At 38.8% G+C, this 26,120-nt stretch overlaps 4 protein-coding genes across 23 annotated transcripts in view; 1 reads left to right on the forward strand and 3 right to left on the reverse strand.

The window, feature by feature from the left end:
- LOC108620745 (dystrophin) overlaps positions 1–26,120 on the forward strand; it is a 165,597-nt gene that overhangs the window by 25,003 nt on the left and 114,474 nt on the right. For 14 of the 20 annotated variants that reach the window (XM_089472542.1, XM_089472647.1, XM_089472657.1 and 11 more), the window contains 11 exons: positions 2–316; positions 374–679; positions 742–1,244; positions 2,094–2,181; positions 3,492–4,577; positions 4,666–4,907; positions 4,970–5,131; positions 5,197–5,266; positions 8,520–8,628; positions 17,765–17,928; positions 18,000–18,105. In XM_089472542.1, coding sequence (XP_089328668.1) covers positions 2–316; positions 374–679; positions 742–1,244; positions 2,094–2,181; positions 3,492–4,577; positions 4,666–4,907; positions 4,970–5,131; positions 5,197–5,266; positions 8,520–8,628; positions 17,765–17,928; positions 18,000–18,105 — 3,151 coding nt within the window. Of the gene's footprint in view, position 1; positions 317–373; positions 680–741; positions 1,245–2,093; positions 2,182–3,491; positions 4,578–4,665; positions 4,908–4,969; positions 5,132–5,196; positions 5,267–8,319; positions 8,416–8,519; positions 8,629–17,764; positions 17,929–17,999; positions 18,106–26,120 lie in introns of all 20 variants that reach the window. The other 6 variants (XM_089472699.1, XM_089472709.1, XM_089472689.1 and 3 more) reach the window with 3 other exon arrangements.
- Positions 9,556–10,585, reverse strand: LOC108620751 (uncharacterized). The gene has a single exon (XM_018017681.2). The coding sequence runs from the start codon at positions 10,583–10,585 to the stop codon at positions 9,686–9,688; it is 900 nt and encodes a 299-aa protein (XP_017873170.1). The 3' UTR covers positions 9,556–9,685.
- Positions 10,651–12,076, reverse strand: LOC108620750 (uncharacterized). Its single transcript, XM_018017680.2, has one exon. It carries the CDS (start codon positions 11,958–11,960, stop codon positions 10,953–10,955), a length of 1,008 nt encoding a protein of 335 aa, XP_017873169.1. The 5' UTR covers positions 11,961–12,076; the 3' UTR covers positions 10,651–10,952.
- Positions 13,607–14,892, reverse strand: LOC149270547 (uncharacterized). The gene has a single exon (XM_089472784.1). It carries the CDS (start codon positions 14,697–14,699, stop codon positions 13,821–13,823), a length of 879 nt encoding a protein of 292 aa, XP_089328910.1. The 5' UTR covers positions 14,700–14,892; the 3' UTR covers positions 13,607–13,820.

Genomic DNA, 26,120 nt, shown 5'->3' on the forward strand with positions numbered 1-26,120 from the left:
GGATCTGGAGAACGTGCTGCGCTCCCATTCCGACGAGTGGCTGGACAAGATTCAAGAAATTGGCAACGAGCTAATTGACAATGAATTTATGGCCGATGCCATGCGTAAGGACATCGATGGCATTGTCGAGCGCTGGACACAGCTGCAGCAGCAGGCCAAGAAGCGCACCGAACTGCTGGAGGAGAAGGCCAGCGAGGCGGAGCAGTCCGAGAAGGCAATTGTGCATCTGGAGAGCTGGCTGACGCGCATGGATGAGATACTCAGCGACCATCTGGAAAACGATGTGACCATTGAGGATCTGCCCGACGACTTCCAGGTAAGACACCAGATATCCCCAGTCAGACAACTTAATCCCGGCTATATAAATCCATAGATTCTGGCACGTGAATTCGCCATTAATGAGCAGAATTTCAAGGAAATAAGCACGCTGATTGCAGAGCACACGGCCAATGGCAAAACGGGCGCCGCCAATCGGCTGCAGGAGCAGCTCAACTTGATGGAGACGCGCTTCAAGGTCTGCCAGGCCAAGCTCAACAAGTGCACGGCGCCACAGGCCGCCTACGAGTCGCGCCTGAATCGTGCCTATGGGGATCTCCGCAACGTGGAGCACTCCACGCTGGTGCTGGACGTGGCCTCGGCGGGACCCAGCACGGTGCAGGCGCAGTATCAGAAATGCCTGGTAGGATAGATAGCAATCCAATTGCCCAATGAACTGATTTAATATTCCTACTTATTCCTTAGCAAATCTATCGCACCCTGTCTGAAATCAAGTCGGATATTGAGAGCACCATTAAGATGGGCCGGCGCGTGTGTGAGGATATTTATACAAAGAGCCCTAAGCAGTTGAGTCAGCGCATCGATGCACTGAAGCATCTGTACAATTCGCTCGGCGAGAATGTCACCCAGTCGAAGGCCTTCCTCGAGGACCTCATCGAGCTGGCCAGGCAGCTGGAGCACTGCTTCGATGCGGCCGATGAGCTGATCAGGCGCTTCGAGTCGCCCCAGGAGGTGCACGACCGCAACTCCATACTGCTCAAGTTCGAGGATGTGCTGCAGCGCTGCGAGCAGCACTACAACGAGTACAGCAAGTCGTGCGACAAGAGCTGCATGCAGGACACACGGCAGCGCATCGATGGCCTCAAGGCCACCTACCACAGGCTGACCAGTGCGGACATCATCAAGCGGCTCACCGAAATGAAGGCAACGCTGCAGAACTTGGACAACATTTCGATGGAGACACTCAAGTGGGTGGCTTTTAATTTAATTATTTATCAGAGTAGTGCAGTGGAGGGGAGAGGAGAGCTGAGCAGGGCAGAGCACTCATTAAGTCGAGTGCTTGGCAAGAGCTGAGCTGATATAAGAGCAGCTCTCTGATTTGTCATTGAATAATTAGTTAGAGTGTGTGGGTTGCCGTTTGAGTTACCCACGTAGTTATTCTTACTAGCGGATAATTTAAAGGTTTAAAAAGGAAATATTTTAATTTATAAATTATATTTATAAACGGTCTGATTTTTAAAGATTCAAAATTTAATTACAACATGTATTTTTAGTTAGCTAGGCTTACTGTTTGCTTCCGAGAGTGAGCTTCAATGCTTCCTGCTGCTCACAACTGTTATAGAATCCTAAATCATATGGCTGTCTTTTAACTTTATAGCTTGCTGAAATATGATATACTTTGTCTTCATATACGAAGATACTTATATCAAAATACTGTATATAATCGAATCGTTATAGTTTGTTTATCTTTTAAGTCTAAATTTTCCATACATTTCAATTCGGAATATGTTCCATGCAAACAAAAGATTATTTTTTATAAATTTAAATTTTGTCTTGAAACCCTTTACAATTGGAAGAAATTAAATATCCATTATTTTCAACTATAGTTAAATTTTGCAATCAGCTATCATTTTGTATATGTTTATTATAAATTAGGTTTCCAAGTTAGGGTAGATTTACAAGAATCAAATTAATGTCAAATAATATAGTAATAGCTGAGGTGGTAATATAAGTTGATATAAAGCCATCAACAATCCTATCACTTCTACACAAAACAAAAGTAATTTAAATGATTTTTTTTTTTATTATATTTGCAGAACCATGGAACACGATCTTAAGGAGATAAATGTGCCATCGAATCCGGAAATTGAAAAGCTGCAGCAGCAGGTCATTGCAATAGTTGTGGTGCGTAGAAAACGAATGCCAATTTAAGATGTTCGAGCAATCCGCACTAATTACCGAAATGCCCTCAAGATAGAGATCTGTATATAATTACACTAGGCTAATGGTTGTTGTTGTCTGTTTGAATGTGCTTTCGAGCTACTTTCTGTGTATTCCCTAACAATTTGGCTTAAAATTCGCTTTTGTTTTCATTGCATTTCATTGTATTTCATTTCATTTCATACACACTGCATCATGTTGTGTGGTTGATGGTGTTTCCTTTTCATTTTATCACCTTTGGTGTTTTTATATATTTTTCTTTCATATGCAACATGCACTCACACACACACACACACCTACCTATGCATGTGCTGCTTGCGGCAACTGCGCAAAGAGAATCGAATTTCTCATCTTTGATCACATTCGCATTCGTATTCCATTTGATTTCGTATTGAATCTTATTCAATTGAAACTTTAAGCTTAAAATGCAAAAAATGAGAAAGCTTTAAATTAAGTTGCAAACTAATCTTAAGTTAAGATCTTATATATAACTGATTTAATTATTGTAATGCTCTAACTAAGCGGTGCTTTGCCATATACTTATATCATTGTATCATTGTACTATGTACCCCGGTACATTATAATTATTTATTTTGTTTAAATACATTATTTTTTATTTGCCACTTCACATACCACACCCATTCAATAATAATAATAATCATAATAATCATAATAATAATAATAATAAACAAAAGGACAAGTATAAAAGTCAATACATTCGCAATAATCTTTCCACCAAGCTAATCAAGAACCAGATTTAAGTTTACCAACAACCATCACCCAATACAACCACCACCACTACATACCAGAATCACCGTATCACTAGCTCTACGAGGTCTAACTTGGTGTCATTTTCACGCTTCAAATTTCCAATTGTACATTATACGTATATATACATATTTGTATGTATGTGTATATATCTTTGTTTTGCGTTATTTGGATTTCTTGTTACTGTCCCTCCTCCACCCTGTCCATCCACAAAGTAAAAAAACATTTCAAAGGCGTTCAACTGTGGTTATAGTCCAATCAACACATCCCAACAAGAACAACATACTCGTATGTCCATGGCTATCTGCTACTCCTCTCACCAACGCTTCTGTACAGCAACTGCTTTTGTGTGGCCAATCATAACATAGCCCCGCAACCGCCCCCCGCCCCCCGCCACATGGGTCGCGACTAAGGCTTCACATGACCATAATACTTTAAGGCGCTGCGAGTGCTTTGCTTGAGTAGAGCTTTATTAAATTCTGTGAAAATATGCATCCTTCGCACAGGATACACTGAGAACGCGCTTCGACGAGACATCAACGCTGGCTGCCCCAGCCGATGACGATACGGAAATTGTGGTTGTCAGCGATACAGTGCGTCAAAGACGCGCACGTACACCGCAGGCCGGTGAAGGCGGCACGCCCAACACAAGTCTCACCGAGTCACCGCAGTCAGCGAAAGCGGACGCCCAGCCGGGCTCGAACAGTGGTGAACAGGTGCTGCCTGATTTGCTTCCACCTCAAACGTTTCGTTTGGCTGAATTCAGCACACTCTTCTCGCAGATATCGTTGAATCCGAACAAGGCGATGGAGTCGCCTCCGCCGAAGCCGGCGAAAAACAAACGCAAAGCGCCGGCAGCGCCCGCTCAGGTGGTTGAGATAAAGGTGAAAAATATTGAGAATGACAAAATGTCGGTGCAGAATATTGCGCTGGAGCCGCACCAGGGTGAGATTGTGGACACGGTTAACATTTTAGAGAGCGTAGAGCCGCTGCTGCCGGAGTTTGTGCAGACCGTGCAAATAGTGGATTTGTCCGAGGACTCGGATTCCTCGCTGCGAGTCGATGTAAACGGCAAGGAGGTGCGACGCAGCAAGAGCAAACATTCGCTATGTGAATCGCCGGGGGCCAAGGCAGCAGAAGGCACAGACACAGATCGGGATGCGGATGCGACTGCGAATGCGGATGCGGATGCAGAAGCCATGCTGCGTCCTGCTGCGGGCAACACCAGCACCCCGCTGCTGCGCGTGGCGAAGCAACGAATATCCTTCGATGAGAAACGCAAACGCATTGCCCATGAGCGTGACATACTACGCGACTCCGAGGAGGAGGAGGCGCCACAAAGTGTGGCAGCGCCCACTGGCAGTGCCACAGCAAGTGAACAGCGACCGAAGGCCAAACGCTGGCGTCAGCTGCAACCAGAAATGGAAGCTCTGACACCGGACACCGAGCCCGAGTCGCCCATTCGCAATAGTTTCTATAGCGCCGACAAGGAGACAGGTTTTGATATTGAGCCGTTGGTATTCTCCGACGATGAAGAGATACCGCGCTTCTCGCTGGAAATGACACCAACCTTCGACTCCGATAGTGATACGGTAATTTGGTAGAGCTTGGATCATCGATTCTATTTATTTTCGCCCCACCTTGTTTTCTATGTCTGTCTTTTCTTATCGATCAACGCAGAGCCGCATTGAGACGCCCTCCACGAAGAAGCCGAACTCGTTCCTGAGCAAGGTGCTCCACTCAATGCCCTCGCCCCTAGACGACTCGAATGTAACCCTCAAGAGTCCGCCCACTGAACAGCCCGCAAGCGGTCCCGCCAACTTGGCCCAACGCGTTGAGGATTTCAATAAGAGGGCCAAGCAGATGATCTGTCAGCTGGAGATGACCAAGACCAAAATCGAACAGTGTCCCGAGAGCGAGGCGTAAGTTTGAATTGAGTTGATGAATGAAGAGAATACTCATTTTATTTTCGATTATTTTGCAGCGAGCATCTCCGCATGCTCATAGCACCAGATGCGGCCACTCTGATCTCACAAGGTGATTCCTTGGTGCTGGAGACGCATGGCAAGCATGGCAGCATCTCGCGCCCAGTCATGCACACGCAGATCTTACTCAGAGAAAAGTTCCGTGAGGTGCAGCAAGCCAAGTAAATAGTGAATTTTTAAGAATTCTTTTCATTTACTAAGAGTTTGCCTTTGCCAACAATTTTAGGCCTAAAGCAACCGGCAAGTCCAGCACTGAGTCCAGCACAGAGCTCGAGAAACGCATGGAGGACATCAACGTAAGTGTGACCAAGCTAATTTTACGCTGGCTTCTATCCAACAGTCGAAACATGTGGTCATAGAATGACGCCTAGTTGCCCGTGGCTAAAATGACTTGAATAAAAATACCCTGTAGCCTGACAAGCCTAAGCAGGTCTATATGACTGAGTCTATTCTACATCTTTATCTCGTGATTAAGAAAAGCAAAGTCATCATATCTAATTTGTCTTTATAGACACATGGATACATAAATACATAGATACATGGATACATAGATACATAGTTACATAGATACATAGATACATAGATACATAGATACATAGATACATAGATACATAGATACATAGATACATAGATACATAGATACATAGATACATAGATACATAGATACATAGATACATAGATACTAGATACATAGATACATAGATACATAGATAATAGATACATAGATACATAGATACATAGATACATAGATACATAGATACATAGATACATAGATACATAGATACATAGATACATAGATACATAGATACATAGATAAATAGATACATAAGATCAACATAGATCACATAGATACATAGATACATAGATACCTAGAGTACCTAGGATACATAGATACATAGATACATAGAATAGTCATAGATACATAGATACTAATACTAGATACATAGATACATAGATACATAGATAAATAGATACATAGATACCATAGAAGACATAGATACTAGATACATAGATACATAGATACATAGATACATGAGATACATAGATACATAGATACATAGATACAAGTCCATAAATACATAGATACATAGATTACATAGATACATAGATACAAGATACATGGATACATAGATACATAGGATACATAGATACATAGATACAATAGATACATAGATACATAGATACATAGATACATAGATACATGATAATAGATACAAGATACATAGATACATAGATACATATATACTAGATATATAGTAAGATACATAGATACATAGATACATAGATACATAGATACATAAATACATAGATACATAGATACATGGATACATAGATACATAGATACATAGATACATAGATACATAGATACATAGATACATGGATACATAGATACATAGATACATAGATACATAGATACATAGATACATAGATACATAGATACATAGATACATAGATACATAGATACATAGATGCGTGGATACATAGATACATAGATAAATCATCAAGATTATTTTTAATTAATTATATCCAGCTAGACTTTCACAGGGTATTTTCTGGCACATGCAAAACAAGTGAAAAGTTCGTTTGTCTTTATTATCGCCGTGCGCAATATACGTATTTGTTATGTATTTCTATATTTTGCATTATTTGCGTACTAATTTAGACATCTTTGATATTTTCGCTCTTGCGCCAACCACAAGTTAATTGGCCTCTTGAGAATTCAGAGCAACGGCACAGGCCGCCAAACAAAACTAAATGCTGCCATTAGAAATACCCCAAAATAAACCGAAAATTTTGACATAGTTACACACGGTCAGCTCGAGACATCGCGTCGTGCGCTCCGACATTAACAACATTAACAACAACAACAACAACACCAACAACTGAAACATTTATATATTTATGTGGCGGCAATTCGTATTGGGGAAACAGTTCAGAGCGCATTTGAAGAGCGAACTTAAGAGATTTCTTTTTTGCAGCATGCACAAGTGTTGATCGACATATGGATTGTTTAATTTGTGTAGTGTCATGTTTAATACAATAAGGAAAATTGTCATTAAATTTAGAAAACAAATTTTGTAGAAATATTTGGGTCAATTTCAAAAACAATTTATGAAACTGTGCGAAAGAATTGTTCTCTTTTTTTGAGAGAAAAGCATAGGTAAAACTATAGATTTTTTTCAAGTTAACTTGAGCAAAACATCTATTAAATTATTCTGCATTTTAAAACATTTTTTTCTTATTGAAATAGTAGATTAATATATAAAGTAGACCTAATATTATTGGCACTCTTCAAGAGCACTAGTTTTACTAATTTTATACATACTTCAAACTTTCACCAAACAACAAAAAAATGCAAAAAATTTTAAAAATATTTTTTGGAATTTAGATTGAATTTAGATAGTCTATCAATCGAGTAGCTGATTAAATTAAAACAAAGTTTAGTTATTTCTTCTTAATTAATTATCTACAATTTCACTAGTTTTAATTGGTTTTAAAGTTTTTGTTTCATTCATTTGACAAATGGTCTTATTTCCTGTCACTGTGTGAAATAATAAATATCAAAAAAGTCTCCCCAGTTCGACAATGTCGATCCCAAAACAGTGACATGGCCTAAAATCCATCATTAATCAATTCGTGCATGGTTTGTTTATTTTCGTTGTGCTTCTGTTTTTTTTTTTTTTTTTTTTTTTTCTCGCTGGCCCCAAATGACAAAGAAACAAATAAAGAAAATAGAGATGGAAAACTGAAAACAGAAAAGTGGGAAACCTATATTTAAAAATAGCATTTCGAAGAGCGCAACTGCGTGGCAAGCTGAAGAGAATTTTCTTGACTCAAACTAAATTTGCTCCCTTTGCTGGCGGCGTTGATGCTTTGTTGTTTTTGTGTTTTCAGTCTGCGCGCGGCTAAAACACGCAACGGTCGTACCGCTCAAAATTTATTTCGTAATTAATTTGATCGAAGTCCATCGAGGAAGTTCGCTTGGCGCCAAAATTGTTTGCACCGGGCGCTCAAATGCAATTTTGCTGGCTGACCCAGTCCGTCAGTGCGGTATACGAAGAGACCCCGCCGAGCGATACACTCCCACTCCCACAGTCACAGCCACAGCCACACACATTGCATCGAGGAAACACTTGCATGCAGTATTCGTGCCCGTTTACAGCCGGAATTGAATTTCAGTAGCGCCCCTTTGGCCCTCCTCCCACCCGGCGGTGTCCGTCTTTCCGCTGTGCGTGCTGTCATTTCCACTCAAGCATTTTCTTTCTCTTAGTCTTTTTTTTTTGTTACCTTTGATCGCACGCTGATAAGCGATAAGTAAATTGAACGGCTGGTTAAACTCTTTTCGTAGGAACGCCACGACGATCTGCAGGTCATTTCTGGCGCCGTTGGCAAGAATAGCCAAAAGCCAAAGGTCACGCCTGTCATGATGAACGAAATCGAAAAGGTTAAAAGCGCACTTGGCGCCCGACTAAATTATTTTACTAACACAGCTTTCACTACTTTTCTATTCATTTCTGCTTTATTTTTTTTTCCTTTCTTTTGCTACAGACTAAAAACAATTTGATTGCTCATGCCGATAGCATAGAACTCTCGCTGACGGAATTGAAAAATGTCAACCAAATGGGCAATGGGACTGGCGCCACCAACAGTCGACAGGGTAAGTGATTTTTACTGCTTCTGATTAGGGCTTATGCGGGTATATTAGCTTGGGGCAGATGTGTGCAGAAAAGGGTGTCAAACTTGAGATCAATTACGATATATTTATATGTTATATCTCGTTGAAAATTGGAAATCATACAATATCAGTTTGAAGTCTATTAAAGATGTTATGAAGATGTAGAATTTTCTAAGATATATTTCAGTTAATTAAAGGTAATACTTCGAAAATGATGAGAAAAGAGGGCACATATATATATTTTTTTGTATAGGGTCTTTTGATATATTCTTAAAGGCTCGAATATAAAGGGTTTACATTTAATTCCATATAAAATTCATGAATCATATCACACTAAAAAAAAAAAAAAAAAAAAAAAAAAAAAAAAATTATTTTTATAATTTACGCATAAATTCAGCTACAAGTTTCAAGTTTCCCTTTTGAGCTTGACTATGAAATATGCAATTTCATATAAATATTGAATTTCATATGAATAAATCATAATCATTAAACCGATTGGGGGGACAGAATCGAAGCACTTCAATTGGCAAATTCCAAAAAAAAGCGAATAAGCACGAACGCATCATTTGCTTCATAATTGTTTTTACACATTTTCGCTTTGAAAGTTTTTGATTTCATATTCTCGGCTGCAGTCGGCCATATTTCGTTGCATTTTATGGCGTACTCTTGTGCCCGCCGGACTCTACTTCAAATATTTATGCCACACGCCGACATCGAATGGAATGAATGGAATGGAAGGAAAAGGGCAAAGGGCATCCAAAATGAACTTTGGACATTTCATCTAGATGTGTGCAGATGCGCGCATCTGGACAAATGTTGACTCTAGACTTTCTACTACGCTTTGATAACAATCCTCTTTGTATATTTTGTGAAAAAAAAAAACATTGTTTAGAGAATTGAAGGAAATAATTCGTGTTATATTAGGGAGAATATTTCTCAGCCACATTTATTGAGCGATTGCATCAAATAGTTGCATTCCATTCCTTAAATAACGAATGCGCCTTCAAATCGAACCATTTCAGATCTGAAGGCGCCTTCCCTAATTACTGAATGAAATGTTTCGGAAAGGTGGCGAATTTTCGGATCGTTTATAGCTCGGTGCCAATAATATTGACCTATTTGTTGCAACGGTCCTTGGGACGTTCAATTGAGAATTTTCTTTTGAGTTTATAGGGAACTCTGGCACCTCTCGATTATCCTTTACGTCGGTCACAATATTACGAGGGGTCTTTGTTAGTCCTGCGTCTTGGATGTATTTCTCAATCTCATCATAGCACCTCTTGAAAATACGGTGCGTCGCATCGATAGCAGTCACCGAAACTACATTGGTCATTAGAATATCGCACATTTTCTTACCATTCTTGGCTATTGTGAATTCGGCCATATTAAATAATCGCCTGCGCTCTTTGAAGCTCGTTCCTTGATTATCCGTTGACCTGAGTACATCTAACCGCGGGCAGATTATGACCACTTTTTTCCCAACTTTTCGCTGTTGCACGTAGCCCGGCAGGGAACAGTTGGCGGCTTCAACTGGCTGTGCAGGCGCCTCGATTGTTTCAGGTGTCTCCGCGAATGAGTTGCGGCCTTTCCGGCGTTTAATGACGTGTTGGGAGTTCGCAGCTGGAATCTTCTTCGAACCTGCTTTGCCTCTTAATTTGCTTAGCTTGCTTATCACAATTTGAGAATCTTCTCGTTTTTGTAATAGCCATTCGCTCTCTTCCTGGGCATCCGTTAGACGCCTCCGGAGTGTCTTTAGATTTATGGGTTCATTCTGCCCTGGATGGGGTGTCACTGGCCTGCAGTTGTGCAGTAAGCCGTAATCACGATCAGTTGCTCTAACGGCACTTAAATCTGTGCTGAATGATAGACTTCGTATGCGTTCGAATGACTGGAATGAATTAGATTCGATAGTAAGAACCGTGGAACGAGAGGAGCCCATCCTGATAACTCTAGCCGACCTAGCTTTGGACTGTACAGAGGCAGCAAATAACTAATAAACAAATATATTTTAAAATCTTTTTTATTTGTTATTTAGTTTTTTTTTTTTTTAGATTTTTTTGTTTTTTGTTTTAGTTTTATGTGTTGTGTGCTAGAACTGTTTTCAAATCTGAACTGCTTGCCCGGCCTACTTAGCGCAACAGAGTCTTTGAGCGGCTCGCAAAAGCTGACTGCTACGATGTCCGGTGAAGCACTGTGCGTCAAATGAGGCATTTAATTTCGGCTCACATTAACAGGATGCCATTGCATTCGTTAAATAATGAAAGTGCCTCCATCTTCATTCTTCTATACGGAATTTGGGGGCACTTTCACTCTTCAATGAATGAAATCGTTGTTTGGTGTTCACGATTGTTTTGTGAAGTCGACGCATGATGATTAAATGTTTCACGGCTCGTGTCTGAAGAATATTCTGAACGTCTCAAAGTGGTATTTTTCGATAGGCTTATGAGCTCATTGCGGGGGGTTTTCATCAAACCTTTAGCTTGAATATAGTTCTCAATTATATTTTGGTATGTTTCATCAGCTTGATACTTGGGCGCCAGCTCTATATCTTGTTGTCCTATTTGGATGTCCGACATTTTCTTACCGTTTCTAGCGATTGTGAATTCGGCCATGTGAAAGTCTCGACGGCGTTTTTTGAAGCTTTCTTTTGAATCTTCCGATCTTGTTAACCTCGCTATGGATAGATCGGGACAAATTAAGATAACTTTCTTTTTTTTAGAATGCTGTTTCACATGCTGATCGCTTGACGAAGCATTAGTTAAATGTTTTACTAATTTTCCGGGATTCAGAACAATTTTCTTTTTTGGGTGTGGTGTGCCGAACGAGATATAATCTGAAATTGAGCTTTCGCTGGATGAATCCTCCAGAAAACTCGTACTTCTAAGCACACGCTCCTCGGAACTCTGACGGTCACTGAAGCGTTTCATGGGAAGTGTGCCGTTCACGATATTATATAGCTTAGGATCTGGTGTTTCACTGTCGTGAAAAGGCGTTGCTTTGCTTGCTGTCTGATCTACGGCAATCTCAGACGGTGGATCAATGCCTATAGTCGCGAGCATGCTTTTTCTTTCCTCAATGAGACGCTCTGTAAGTGTACTTAGATCTTTAGTCCCGCTTACTCGAGGAAATGGTGTGGATGCTTGCACGGGATCCACTCGCATTAGCCCATAGTTACGAGTGGCCGGAGGTGAAAATGGAGCTGAATCAAATCGAAATAGTTTCTTGTCCTTGTTTATTACTTTTTTAAATTTGGCGCCTATTGTAGTAGAATCCGTTGATACACCCTCAACATGCTTTACTTCATCTTTCTCCATCTTTTTTTTTTGTTTTTTGTTTTTGTTTTGTTTTGTTTTATTTTTTTAATTTAACAAACTCAAGTTGTGTGTTAGAACTGTTTTGAAAACTAAACTTTTAGCTAGGCCTACTTGACTCCCTTAATTTCCTTGTTTTAGAAAGCTGACAAGAATTCAGAACTACGATATTATCTCCTATACATGAATTAATTATACAAGAAAATAAAAAACAAGTGCAAATTCAACTCTAGACACACTCCAAAAATATACATTTCTGTGAAATTTATTGAAACGACGTGCTTATAAACATTAAGATATATAATGTCTCGTTAATATGAATGGGGAATCATAATTTTCTTTCCTGTTGGCTTAACAGCTTCAAACAGTTTACATATCTGTATGAATGCCATATATTATGTATATTTCTTACTCATTATGCATTGCATGATTAGAATGTGATGGAGATTTCGGCAACCGTGTAGCTGAAGCTTTCAACATGGTAACTAGTCTCTTGGTTAGCTCGAAACTGGCGCCAGCTGAATCATAGGCGGGTTTCATTAGGCCCTTCTTAATGAATCTTTTCATTTCTGTTGCTATTTTATCTTCGTGGGTCTCAGTCAACCATAATGGCTGAATTGACTTTGCCATAAATACCTCGCTCATCTTTCTGCCGAATCTGGCTATTGTGAATTCGGCTGTATAAAATAGTCGACGTTGATCCTCAAAACTTAAATGCTTACTTGGTGGTATTCCTCTCTGGTTTTCCCGGCAGGTACTCTTACGGGGCACGATAACGCAGACCGTTTTCGTTTTTGGCCCGATCGTTTTATTCGTTGATTTCGGGCCAGCTGTGGGATGTTTAATGTGCCGTTCTTTTAAAATCGACTTCAATTCGGTAAATGACTCTTTCGGCTCTTCCAATAATCCATGTGCACTTGAGTTTAAGCTTGAGTCTAGAGAATTTGGCTTTGTATTTGCTTTAGAGATGTCCGTCTCGCTACCTTTATATCCCGCTAAGGATGTGTATGGAGTGGAGACTACGCTATTGGGTATCCGTTGCATTCCATAACTGCTGAAAGACCGTTCCTGCTGCACAGATATTTTAAATTTCAGTTTGTCTCGTAGGTCATTTGATTGGCTTCCAGATTTCAATGAAGATTTTTTTATTGTGTGGGTCGACATTGTGCAACTGCTTGAAGCAAAGATGAATTAAGTTGGCTCATCTAGTTTATCAGGCTGACCTTTCTAAATGTATATTTAAGTGTTTTCTGTATATTGTTTTATTTTTGTATTGTTGTTCTGTGTTGTTTGTTCCTACTGTGTTTGTAGAGTGTTTTCTATAGGGTTTTTGCATTCAAAATTTGTTTTGCTCGAAACGTGGCACTGCTTTCAATGCCTACGCAGCACTGCTTGAACTTTGAGCATTCAATACAAAAGCTAATTGCTACCAAACTCCCTCCGCTTGAGCTCCTGAATTGAAACCAAAACCAAAGAGAAGAGACCAAACCAATTTCTGTTAGATTTAAAAAAAGATTTAGATTTAGATTTAAAAAAAAGCTTTTAGATCATGTAGGATAAAATAAGAATGATATGGTGTCACCAGAACTCCCGTGTTAATGTTAAATTCTCTGTATCTGTGAAGCAATTGCTAGAAGTAAATGTTCTCATTTTTGGTTTTTCGATTGCGTTTTATTACACGATTTATGATAAGTAATCATACTTCGATTTACGCGATTATTTATAAGTGTAGTTTCTTTTTTTAGTATTTTTTTACTTGTGGTGAAATTGCATTGGAAAAATAGCGAGAATGTCTTCCAACCGGAGAGTCGACTCTCAATGCGAAAATATGCTCGATATTTTTGAAATGAAATTCACGCTTGATCACTTAATGTGTTTAAGTGGAATTGTAGTGAGTAATGTCGATCTCTTTTTGACCCATTCTGCTATATCCTGCTTCACACTGCTTAACATCTTTTTATTTACGTTTACGATTTTCATTTTCGATGTCCCCGGACTGCCCGAGAGGCCAAGTCGCTGAATATACAACTCAATTTCCTCTGTCGCCTCCAGGTCCTTTATTATTAGATTAGTATCAATCGTAACGCTCTTTGTTTGCTTTGGCATTATTTGGTCGCTCATTTTCTTGCCGTATCTGGCTATTGTGAATTCGGCCTTACAGAGCGTTTGTCGATGCTGGTTAAACTTGGATGTCTTATCGCTATTTCTGTGACTTATGCGTGGACTCACTAAGGTGACCCTCTTCTTATTTGCCATATCTGTGTCATTTTGCGGGTAGCGCCCTGCTAGTATAGATCGAAGACTTCGTAATCTTGGCGCGTTTTCGCTATCGGTCGAGCCATCGCTCCTAAAGCTAAGCTCATCGATTCGTTTTTTGAGTACTTTAGGATTCATGGCCACAGCCTTGTTGGGATGCGGTGTGCCAAGTGACAAATGACCAAACAAACGCCGTCTGTCCGAATCGTAGCTGAAATCCGAGGTTAAATTCTTCATAGTACTTGTCTCACTATTCATCTCATTTCTTTGTTGCGCCTGAAGACGAGCCGACAGCGCGCCCATATCAAGGCCTTCGTATTTTTTTGGATGTGGCGTCGAGGCGGTATTATTCACACGAACTAGGCCATAGTCACGGGTGGCCAACAGCACAGGTGCAATTGGCTGAAATTCAGTATTCTTTTTGCCACTTTTGACTCTGGCTTTGCTAGGACGGCTGAGTGAGCTAACTGTGGCTATATGACTCATTATACAGGCGATGCAGGAACTGGATGCAAATTGTTTGTCTGATCGTGAGATTCGTGTATTTTTTTTTTTTTTTTTTATTTTTCCCCTATTTTATTTTTTTTTGTAATGTTTGTCTCAATGTTTATTGTAAGTGTTCTTTGTTGTGTACTGATGTTTGTGGAACAATAAATTTCAAATCCTTAATGCTCGAAGTCGACACTGCTTGCACTGCCTACGCAGCACTGCTTTTGTACTGTTTCAAAGGCTGCTTGCTGTGAGTCTCGACATGAAGGCTGCTGGCTGGCTGAATATAAAGCTCCGCTCCACAGTTAGCACCGGCTAAAAGCATCGCGGAAGCTTTTTCGTGCTGGCCGAAGCTTCTGCGTTTGCCTTGATTGGCTGGCAAACAGCTGTTAAGGATTTGTCTAAAACATTTCAAAACAAAACGTTCAGCGGGAAGGAACTGAACCGATATTAGTACTATAAAAGCGTCTTAAAAAGTATTTGACCGTGAAAATCAAGATAATATAAAATAAAGGTTGATATAACCGCAAGAGTTAACTTAATTTATAATTATAATATATATAAATAAATATATAAAATGTAAAATAATATATATATAAAAAAATATATATTTAATATCAAAAACAAAACTTACATTTACTCAAAATGAAATATGTGAAAAATTAATAGAAATTTTATAATATATTAATAAATTAATGATTTATAAAAAATATAAATTAAAAAAAAAAAAAAAAAAAAAAGTGAATGAATGAATTTAAATTCATTCATTTTTATTAACAGGGAAACAATAATTTCTGCGATCTTTATTATGCTGTTGCTGTTGTTTGAATGTTTTCTGTCAGCTTTAAAATTAAATTATTTAAGCCCTATTCGCTGTTCACCACAGCTGAAATAAAAACTAAAACTTTTCGTACTATTTAGTGTTTACATAATAATAAATTGTTAAAAAAAATAATAAGTGTGCCCCCATTAAAACTTATGTGCTCGCCCTCTCAGAGTATTTGAAAAGTGCTGAGTGACGTTGAGCACCAGCAGCGCGACAAGTGGAAATATACAATTTCTCCGGTTTTTAATGAATTATGACATTTTGCAGGCGGGGCAACGTTGACGTTAGCTTTATCAGGTTGCTGCCTTTGCCTTTACCTTTGCCTTTGCCAATTACAACGTGTTTCACATAAATACATGAATATATACATATGCGAGCACAAATATATAACTGTATATACATACGTTTCTTCCAAAGATGCGTTCACCATTTTACACCTGCCAGGGGCTGATTGTTGTCGCATGAAAGACAAGAAGCGGACGGCCACAATACGAGCGTCAAAATGGGTGAAAAGAAATTTTGCACTTAACGCGTTTTTTTTTTTTTTATATATTTTCTTTGCCTCTTTGGCTACAAAAACTGAAGTGTCTAAGGCTTGTCATATGGGTACTTTTTTTTTTTTTTTTTTTGCTGCTTCTGCTTTTCCGCATATTTGTTTAACAGGCTCGCTGCTTGTGTGCTGTGACTCTCATGAATTTCATTTTAAATGCTTTCTCACACACGTGGCATTCAGTCATTCATTCATTCATTCAGGCATTCAACATAGACAGGACTAGCAAAGTCCTGGCTCAAGGCCTGCTTTTTTTTTTCTTGTTCTCCCTGGTTGAGTTGTTCGCTTCCAAATCCCTTGTTGCAAATAGGTGCTCTAATCCTGCGTGCTTTCTGGACACACACATAAGCACTCACAGCAAGCCAAAGACACACACACATACGTATTGGGTTTGCTTTCACGGCTTATGTGCAACTCAAGCCTGGAAAACTTTCATAAATATGTATCTGTGTTACCTCTTCCTCCTGCTTCGGCTTACCGAACTTACTACAGCCCGAGGCTTTTCTTTCAATTCCTCGCGCTAAGTATTTCAAATGCTTTCCTTGCCTTTAAATATTTGCAACCGCTTCCTGTTGCCAATTTAATTTTACCATTGAGGCCGTCAGGAATGACAAAAACTACTCAAAACAATATTTTTCAGTGCACTGCATTCCTTAATGTCGACTGCGACGCATGTCCCTGGCATCCGCTCTGCAAACAGGCGCTACATAGACGAAATTGTTGCACAATGGAGCTATGGCTTTAAGTGTTTACAATCGTATTGAAATACACTCCTGAAACTGAACAATTGTGCTGCTCATTTCTGAGTTTTCTTAGCTTAAGCCGAGAACTTAAAAAGTTTCTGAATAATACAGTGGTTATTTAAATTCAAATGTAGTATAATATTATTTATAACCTTATGATTTTTTTATACTCCTTAATTGATGAATATATAAGACTATAATCATTGATATTAAATATACAAAAAATATAAATATATATATCATATAATATATGATATAATTAAGATATAAATGTATGAGATATTTATTTGAAAGTCTTCACATGGATGTATTTACCATCATATATATCATATAGATGAATGTAGGCATATGTTGGTATATAATGATAATATAATATGATGATATATGATGGTCTATACTGAAACACAATATGTAAATAATGAGTAATTTCAGCTAGGCGGAGCTTTGGTAAAAACTCCGATAAAAGCCTATTTTAAAATGCTTAAAAACTCTTTTGTACACAGAATTTATATTTAATAAAATATGGTGCATAATATTTCAATGATATCACACACAAGTCGATCAATACAATATTCGTTTTTTGTGGCATATTCTTTGAAAACGCACCACTGTGCGGTCCTGCGAGTCAGCTACTTGAAAGTTTGCTTCGTTGAAATAGTTTTTCATTCACTCGGCGCTTTTTTTATGTGCCTATGGACAGGCGCTCTGAAAAGACCAACCGAGTGGGCGGGGCAGTGTCGGCAAATATGGTCCAGTGGAGCAGGCAGCATTGGCAGCTTAGGGCCTATGCGAATGTTGGCCACGCTGACCGCAATTGGCCGGGTGCAGGCCGCAGCCGCAGCTGCTGCTAATGAGAGGAAAGCGCTGCTTCTGACCGTGCAGAAAACATCTAATTATCGCTCACTCTTTAATGAAAATTTGGTTTTCGCATTTTCAATTGCAGACTACAACAGCGAGCCCAGCGGCGTTGGCGCTTTGGCCAGCAGCTTCGACAAGTCCGTTTTGCACATTTCCGACTGGCTGACTTGGGAACAAAATATGATCAAGATACAGAGCGTGCTGGTGAACGACGGCGACGCCGTCCGCCAGGCCATCGAGAAGCAGGAGGTAAGTTCCACTGAAAGTAGGTGGCAGACTCCATTCACTTCCACTCACTCTGCCTGCGTTTCGCTTTGTAGAAAGTTTTGCGTGAATTGAAAATGAAAAAGCCGCAACTCAATGAACTGGTCCACACAGCAGAGGTGCTGAAAGGCGACATCAAACGTCAGCAGCTGCAGGAAAAAGGTAAGCACTTAAATACGATTTAAATATATATACATTTATGGGTTCTCAGGAAACATCATTGCCCAGTCACACTCTCTTAGGCTTAAGGACGAAATATTGTGTTCACATGTATTTAAAAAATTTATTGATCGAAATTTGTATTGTAAATTTGAAGACATGAAGTCCAAAGTGAAAACTTCAAAAGAACTTGAACATTGAAATTATTCAAGATTTAATGGAATTGGGCGAAAGCATAAATCCTCTTGGGCCCACCACATGCTAGCATTTTCCAATTCATCGAGCAATTCGAGCCCATTTTATGGTGCACGGATATTTCATTAGGCCTCTCAGCTGTTGTCAGCTAAATGCCTTTATGAATTGCATGCAGATTGTGCTACACCTAGGGATCTAACGAGATATGCACATTTTTCATTTCCCATAACGACTTTCGTGCAAGCAAATTTCCGTTTTGTCAGACCGGCAAAAACACACTCACACGCACACACACACACACACACTCACTCACTCACTCACTCTCGGCCAGTGTAGGAGTTCAGTGCGAGCGAGCTCCATTTTAAATTCCAACCAACTCAAGCTGGCCCCAGCGTATGGAGCGGACATTGTGCTCGGCTTCAGTTGCAAAAATGTAAACGCCGGCCATGAGCTCCTGGCGCTGGGACGCTCTGCACGCTGGCTTTTTGTATAAACAACTTTAAACTGTATTAAACAGAGAGATACCTCGTAGTGTACGGAGTTTAATCAGTGGGGATTTGGCATATATATGGAATTCAAGCAATTCACCTTTGATTACCAAGACTACGATTAATGCTATGAGTCCTTTATGACTATCAGAGGTACAAAGGTACTTTAGCAAGCCTATCTTAACTACTACCTTAACTACTATACTATAGTATACTATAGTATTTCTATATACTACATACTATTGTACTACTATATACTATATAATACTAAATCATAGTACTATTTACGATGTACTGTAGTTCACTATATACCATATTGGACTACTATATACTCCATACTATAGTAACTTGACAACTATAGTATACCTATATATTTTAAAATTCGAGGTAAGGAAAAATGTTTAATGTAATATCTATGAACAGCTTTCAGAGATTTTGCATTTCAAGATTGACCCTTTGGAAAATAAGTTCCAAAAACATATCTAGATAATAAGTTTTCTTTTGTGGAGCATCAACTGCTTGAGTGCTGAGATAAGAACTTTTAAGCCTTGAATTTCATATTGCGAATGAACATTTATAGAAGTTCGTGAATTTCTAAAATACATTTTATATATTGTTGTAACAGTTGACAAAAGATGAAAGCCTTCAGGTCTTTTGGTAAGAAATGCAATGTTGCTTACCACTTGATGTCTATATCTTCTAGACTTTTCGTTTGCTTTTATAAATATATTTACATTTTTAATATCAGTTATATATACAAAGTTCATATAAAATATAAACTTCTAATTAGATAATATGAAAACTCGCAAATCTTAGGCAGAGAATGCATTCAAGAGTATTTGAGTATTGTATATAAATAAATTTGATTTGCATTTTAAATATTTTTCATACCCACATAGTTAAGCATATATGTAAGCTTGTTAGTTAAAAACAATTTTTTTTTTTTTTAAGAATTAATATGTATAAAAATTATCTCTAATATGAAATTTGAATATTCTTAACAATTATCTGGGCATAGAGGTTTAAAGTGAGTTCCGTGAATGCTTGCTTAATAAGACCTCTTTCCGGTCGTTAAGAGGTATCGAAAGGCGACGAAGCCAACGCTGTCGAATGGCATTGAAAGACAATGGCAAAGTTCACAGCAAATACAAATACAAAGAAATGTAAACACACACACACATACATACATAAATAGTGAGTGCATAAAATGGCCTGCAACATAAATCGGAATTGGTAAGTCATTTGAGCCGGCAGAGGTGAATATGCTTTACAGTTGCAGAGTCACTGGGAAAGAGCGAAATGTTGCCTCAAGAGAGTTAAAAATTCACTGCATGTCAAGAGGCGCATGCTCACTTCTATGTATGCGTGCCTGTGTGTGTGTGTGCTCAGTGATATTTCTGCCTTTTTTTTTTTTTCTTGTGATTCGTTCATTTGACTCTCAGTGGAATTTTAATGTGGCAGCAGGCAGCTAAAATTTCTGCCAGTTGACATATAATTGACATGCGGTGCGGCAGCAGGGCGGATGGTTAACATTTTTATGTCCCTCTTGGTTGTTGTTGCTGCTGCTAGTACTCCTCCCGCTGCTAGTACTCCTCCTCCTCCTGCTGCTGCTGCTGCTCTTACACAGTTTTGTATTTTATGTCATTGTTTGCCAACTCTGGGGGAATCGGGCTGCAGTCGGCTGCATTGGTTGTGTGCTCTTACATATTATTATGATGTTTGGTTTGTCATAAACATTTGTAGCCTGTCCTGCACGTACACAAGTGGAGTCCCTGTTGCTGTTGCCCCCGTCCGCAGACGTCACTTGGGTCGCAACCTGCTTCTGCCACATGTCACCGATACTGCTAGTTTTCTTTTCTCTTTTTTTCTGACTTCTCGAGCATATTACGGAGTTCACTTGACCAATAGTGGGGACAGATTCATTATTTCCGTTTCTTTTATTTGACTTCTTTTAGTTTCACTTTACTTCCACGAAATGAGTTTCCATTGCTTATTATATAGCAGTGGTTCTGTAATTGCTACCAGGAATCAGTCATAATTTCAACAGTTTTTAAAGGGGAGTTCTCTACTCATATCATAGTTATCAAGAGATTAGTTAGGAGAGTGTTTAGTATTTTAAACCAACTATTTTACATTTTTATTTGCATTATATTTATATTTTAAACTATTTTAATCTGCATAGTTAGTTTAGAGTAAATCTCGTCTTTTAACGGCAAAATTTTGCTGAGTTATTTTGCCTTAAAAAGTTTTCAAAATTCTGCTCATTATCTCGTCAGAGTGTGACGAAATGCAATCACAAATTTGCTTGTTTAATTAATTTTTAAGCAACCTCTTGAATCAATTGCTAAATTTCAACCACAATTGCACAAATGGGGATTGCGGTACAATTAAGTTGTTCACCTGCCGAAATAATTGGCTGGGGACGCAAAGGACATAGGTGGGTTCGCACACACATTGTGGGCAGTCGACTGAGGTTGGGCCAACTGATGGGATAGGCTGGCTGGCAGGCCGGTTGGCAGGCCGGTTGGCTGGCTGGGTCTGTCGCTTATCTGGGACCAAGCGAACTGTACACAAAATCAATTAATTACGCATTTTGTAAGCTGACGCTCAATTAAACCATTATTTATTATCTCGTATGGCTGGATGGCGTGCCAAGGGGTGCGGCTAGGCAAAAAGTTGTGCCAACCCGATCGACCCAGCTTTGTTATCATTTATAGTGCGCCTACAGTGTGCAGAGGGTGTGGAGGGTGCTCCGAGGCATGGGCATAGCTGGGCAATGTGTGTGCGTTGGTCGTAAATCTGTCTTTGACATGCAATTTCAGTGCAGCGGCTGTTGCTGTTGCTGTTGCTGCTGCTGCTGCTGTTGCACTTGCTGCTCCTTCAGCCAGCCAGCAGGAGCAACAACTACGACAACAACAACAATATATCAGCAATAACAATGCACAATTCTGCCAAAGGACAACGCACTCGCCCACTCCTGAGGATAATTGTGCCCAGTGTGTGGTGCCCAGCCCTGGGCTGAAGGCAGCTACCAAATTGCCTCTAATTGTCGTCTTTCTCTCAGCAATCTGCAACCTGCACCCGTCCTGGCCCAGCACCACGCCCACTTCACGCCATTATATGCTTTAATAGGCCTACTCCGACCACCGCTGCCCTCTCTAGACCCCAGGAGACTCCCTGGCCTGGCAGGCGCTTCCTGCCTTGTGTCTGCGCTTTCAAGAAGTTGTTGGCTTGTGATGCCCTTGCCGGGGGGCTGGGCATTATGACTATCTGATGAGCCGTAAATAATTTAGTTAATGTCTATCATATTTCGCTATGGAGCGATACGTGGACCGTTTTTATGAATTTCAAATTGTTTTTGCAACAAACAGCAAAGATTAAAGACGAGTTTGTATTAAAATGGTGGAAAAATAAAAACTTTGCTGAACAAAAATTTTGCTTACCAAAATTTTATATATATATATTAAAAAAAAAAAAAAAAAATTATAATAATAATAATAATAAAAAAAAAAAAAAATAATTAAAAAAATGTATGAATAAAGAATTAAAAATAATTAAGAGAATAAAAACAAATTTCGGCAGGTAATCGAAACATATTAGTGAGGTTTAAAAATAAAAACATTATAAATATTAAATAAAAAACGAAATAAATAAAAAAATATATATATTGGAAAAAATAATCCAATCATATTAATGAGGTTGAAAAATGAAAATAAAATAAAAACATTAAAAATATAAAGAATAAAAAAAATGTCGGCAAGTTATCCGAAAATATTAATGAGTTCTAAAAAACAATAAAATAAAATAATGAAAAAATCTCGGCAAAAAGAATCCAAACATGTTAATGCGTTTCTAATAGGTTTATATTTCATATTAAGCATTTTAATTAATTTTTTTGTAATGTTTAATTATGCGTCAAATAACTTCTATGAAATATTGGTGGAAGCTCAGCAGATTTTTTCTATGAATCTGCCATGACAATCATTTCCATTTATAATCACATATATGTATGTATATATTATTTAATATTGAATATTGTTACAATTTTTAAGAGTATTTGGGATTCGTTGTTAGAGCTAAAAAGTTTTTTTTGTTTTTAATTACTTAAAAGCGACGTCTTCATGACTGCTTAACCTCAGACCTTTGGCCAGGGGCAATTGGGGGCTATGGCTTGGGCTTCTTCTTTGGCTCTAGCTCTGGCTCTGGCTCTGGCTTTGTGCAACTTGAGCACTTAACGCTTCTGCCGCAATTTTGAAAGCAACATTAAATTAAATAATTGTGCTAGCAGGCTGTAGACAGGCCAAGGCTTGGCTTTCAGTCGCCAAGTTATGCGCCAGATAGTTTTTGCACAACATTTTTCCGCATGAGAGTTATGGGAAAAATGTTTGTGCATATTACAGGTACACGTTACAGCGTGTGCTTGCTTCTAACTTGGCCAACATGGCCAACAGGGCCAGCCTGAAGTCCTTGGCTGCTTTCAACTGGAGCCTTGTTAATCCGCTGGGTTTTTGTCCGGGATCTCCTCACTGATTACGCAAACTGTCCTGTTGTTAGCGCAGTACGTGACTGCCATGTGTGCAAGTGGATTTAGTGCTATGCTCAAGTGCTCGTACAATTTCATGAGCTTAGCTCAAATGAATTTTAATTTATACTCAGTCGAAATTATTCACACACTTCACGCTAACCAGTTTAAAATATGAAATAGTTTTGGCTGTTATTTTTTATTTATTTTTTATTTTAGTTGAAGAAGACTTAGATTGTCATTGTTGACTTTTTGATTGAAAACAATTTGAGATAAAAGAAAACTCTTGCAGTGTTCAGCTCAACTACTCTTGCGATTCATTTTCGGTTTCAAATGTATGGATTTGTATTAGAATTCTCTCGAATATATTATAGTATCCCACAGCTCTTAAATTTTCTGCTCAATTTAAGGCTGCACAATTTCAGTCAAACAAATCGGCTGCTTTATTTAAGGCTCAGGCAATCGCCGCTTATCCATTGAGGTGTATTTTAATTTCTATTTTCTTATGCAGAAAACGCGCTTCATATTCCTTACAGAAAAAGAGAAAGAGCGTGATGGGCTGGGGGTGTAGGAGAAGGCAGAGGGAATGCTTGGTATTCCTTTTCCAGTCATTAAAACCGCTGCACTCGACTCAACTTTCAGAAATTCTGACGTTATTACCACCCTCGAAACTGGTTGAAAGGGGGGACACAGGGCGTGAGCCTAAAAGCAAATATCTACGATGCCACGACAAACAACAGCCACGCACATATTTATGTATATACATATACATGTATATATAAATACATTTAGACACACAGAGAATTCCGTCAATGGCCTCGGCACGCTTGTTGGGTGTGCAACCCTGTGCAAAGCTGATGTTAAAGTTTCTTATCAGTTATCAAAGTTCGCGGCAGACACGCACAACATGTGGCAGGAAGGCTGGCGGGCCCAGCTTGAATTCCGGCTGCTCCCGGCTATGGAGCACCCACTGCGCATGACATTCACAAGCAAAACAAACTGCCGGAATGCCGGCCGAAAGAGCGAGAAACAACAGAGAACTGACAAACAGAGTGGCGAAGCTAAAGAGAATCGAATAGAATACAGAGCTCGAGAGATAGTCAAAGCGATAGAGAGTGAGTGGGTGAGAGTGGCCAGGTGGGTGGTTGTTTGTCTTTCCGTTGACGTGTGTGCAAGTGTGGGGGGCCGTGCCGGAGTTGTATTTATGTTGGGGTTGCTGCTGTGCCCCAGCTAACGTGCTTTTCCATCTTTGTTTACTCGCTTTTTGGGGGTTGCTGGTACCGCCCGCCAGAGAGCGCCATCGTGAGCGTGAGCGTGTCGAAAGCGTAGTAAAAACAGTTCCGTGTTGAAAACGCTGCGCTCTTTGTTCACGGCCAGTTGGGACTCTGAGGGCAGTCGGCCCAGGACATTCGTGGGCTTTGACTGCGTACAAACGGTTGTGAATCTCGACTCGTAGCCATTGCTGCTTTCTTTTCTTTTGCACTGGAGCTGTCTCAGCCCGCCTCTGTCCACTGTTGTCTCGTGGCGTCGCGACGCGTGAAAATTCTTGCTCAAAAACTGTAAATTTTAAATACCACAAAATAAAAAGAAGCGAGAAACTCGTTTTTTAAGCCTAATTAATTGCATTCAATTAGTAGAGTTGCTCGCCTGCGCGTGTGTGTAGTGTGTCTGTGTGCTAGTTGATATATGTGTATGTGTGTGCTTTATATTTGCTTGAGTGCTAAGAAAAGTCAAGCCACAAAATCGGCATTTAAAGTTTCTGTCTGCATTGGATTATTGCCCAGCCCTGTCTGTTTCCCCACACAAACACACATGCACACACAGGGTGTGCAGGCGGTGTGGTAGTGCCCTTGTTGCTGTTGTTGTTGTTTGTGTTGCCAATTTTGTTGCCGCTACTTTTGTAAATCAATAAACGTGAGGGTGGCAAAAGCCGCAAATATTGTTGTGCGGCGTGCTACACAGCGCATTCAGATAAAAGTGTTATTGTTAAAAATACAAAAAAAGATAGAAAAAAAAGATAGATAAAAAATAAATAAATAGAAAATGGAGCGAGAATGAAAATAATGTGCAAATGCAAGTGGATCCGTGAATATAATCAATTGGATTTATTTGTCGTGCAATCGAAACAATTATAAATTCATTAAAGTAGTTACCAAACAATTTAATCACATTACCACAATTAAGCAGAAAGTGTACATCAAATGCGAATCGCAAAGCAAACGAAACAACGGAAAAATTCTATAAAAATAAAGGAATTTTCAATACAGGGATTTCAGTTCAGGAAAAATATGAATAAATTTAATTGAAATAAATAAAATATAATTGAATTGAATTTAATATTAATAAATGGTTTATTTCATTATTTATTTATTGAATTTATTTATTTATTTATTTATTAATTTTTTTTTTAACGACAATAATGTTTGCTATTGAAAAATTATTTAATTAATTATTCATGAATTCTTTATTAAATTCAGTTGACATGTTGTGTCAAATAAAAAGACACCGTCTTCTGTTTTGCTGCATAGATTATATATTCTTATATGCATTCTATATTATGAACAGAGTTATTATCATAATTTTCAAAATATTTTTTAACTGAAAGCTTAAGGACGTCTTTTAAATATTTTAGCTACAGCATTTTTATTTATTTATATATTAATATTAAGCTTGTTTTATAAGTATTAATATTAACTGTTTTTAGTTGATTTTAATATTGATTTATATTTCCTATTTATTTATTAAACAATTCATTTTATTATATTTTGTATTTAAATATTGTTTTTATTTATTATTATTATTATCACTTTATT

Source organism: Drosophila arizonae, chromosome 2, assembly GCF_054131065.1.
Source record: "Drosophila arizonae isolate 15081-1271.41 chromosome 2, UAZ_ARI_1.0, whole genome shotgun sequence".
Classification (NCBI taxonomy): Eukaryota; Metazoa; Arthropoda; class Insecta; order Diptera; family Drosophilidae; genus Drosophila; species Drosophila arizonae.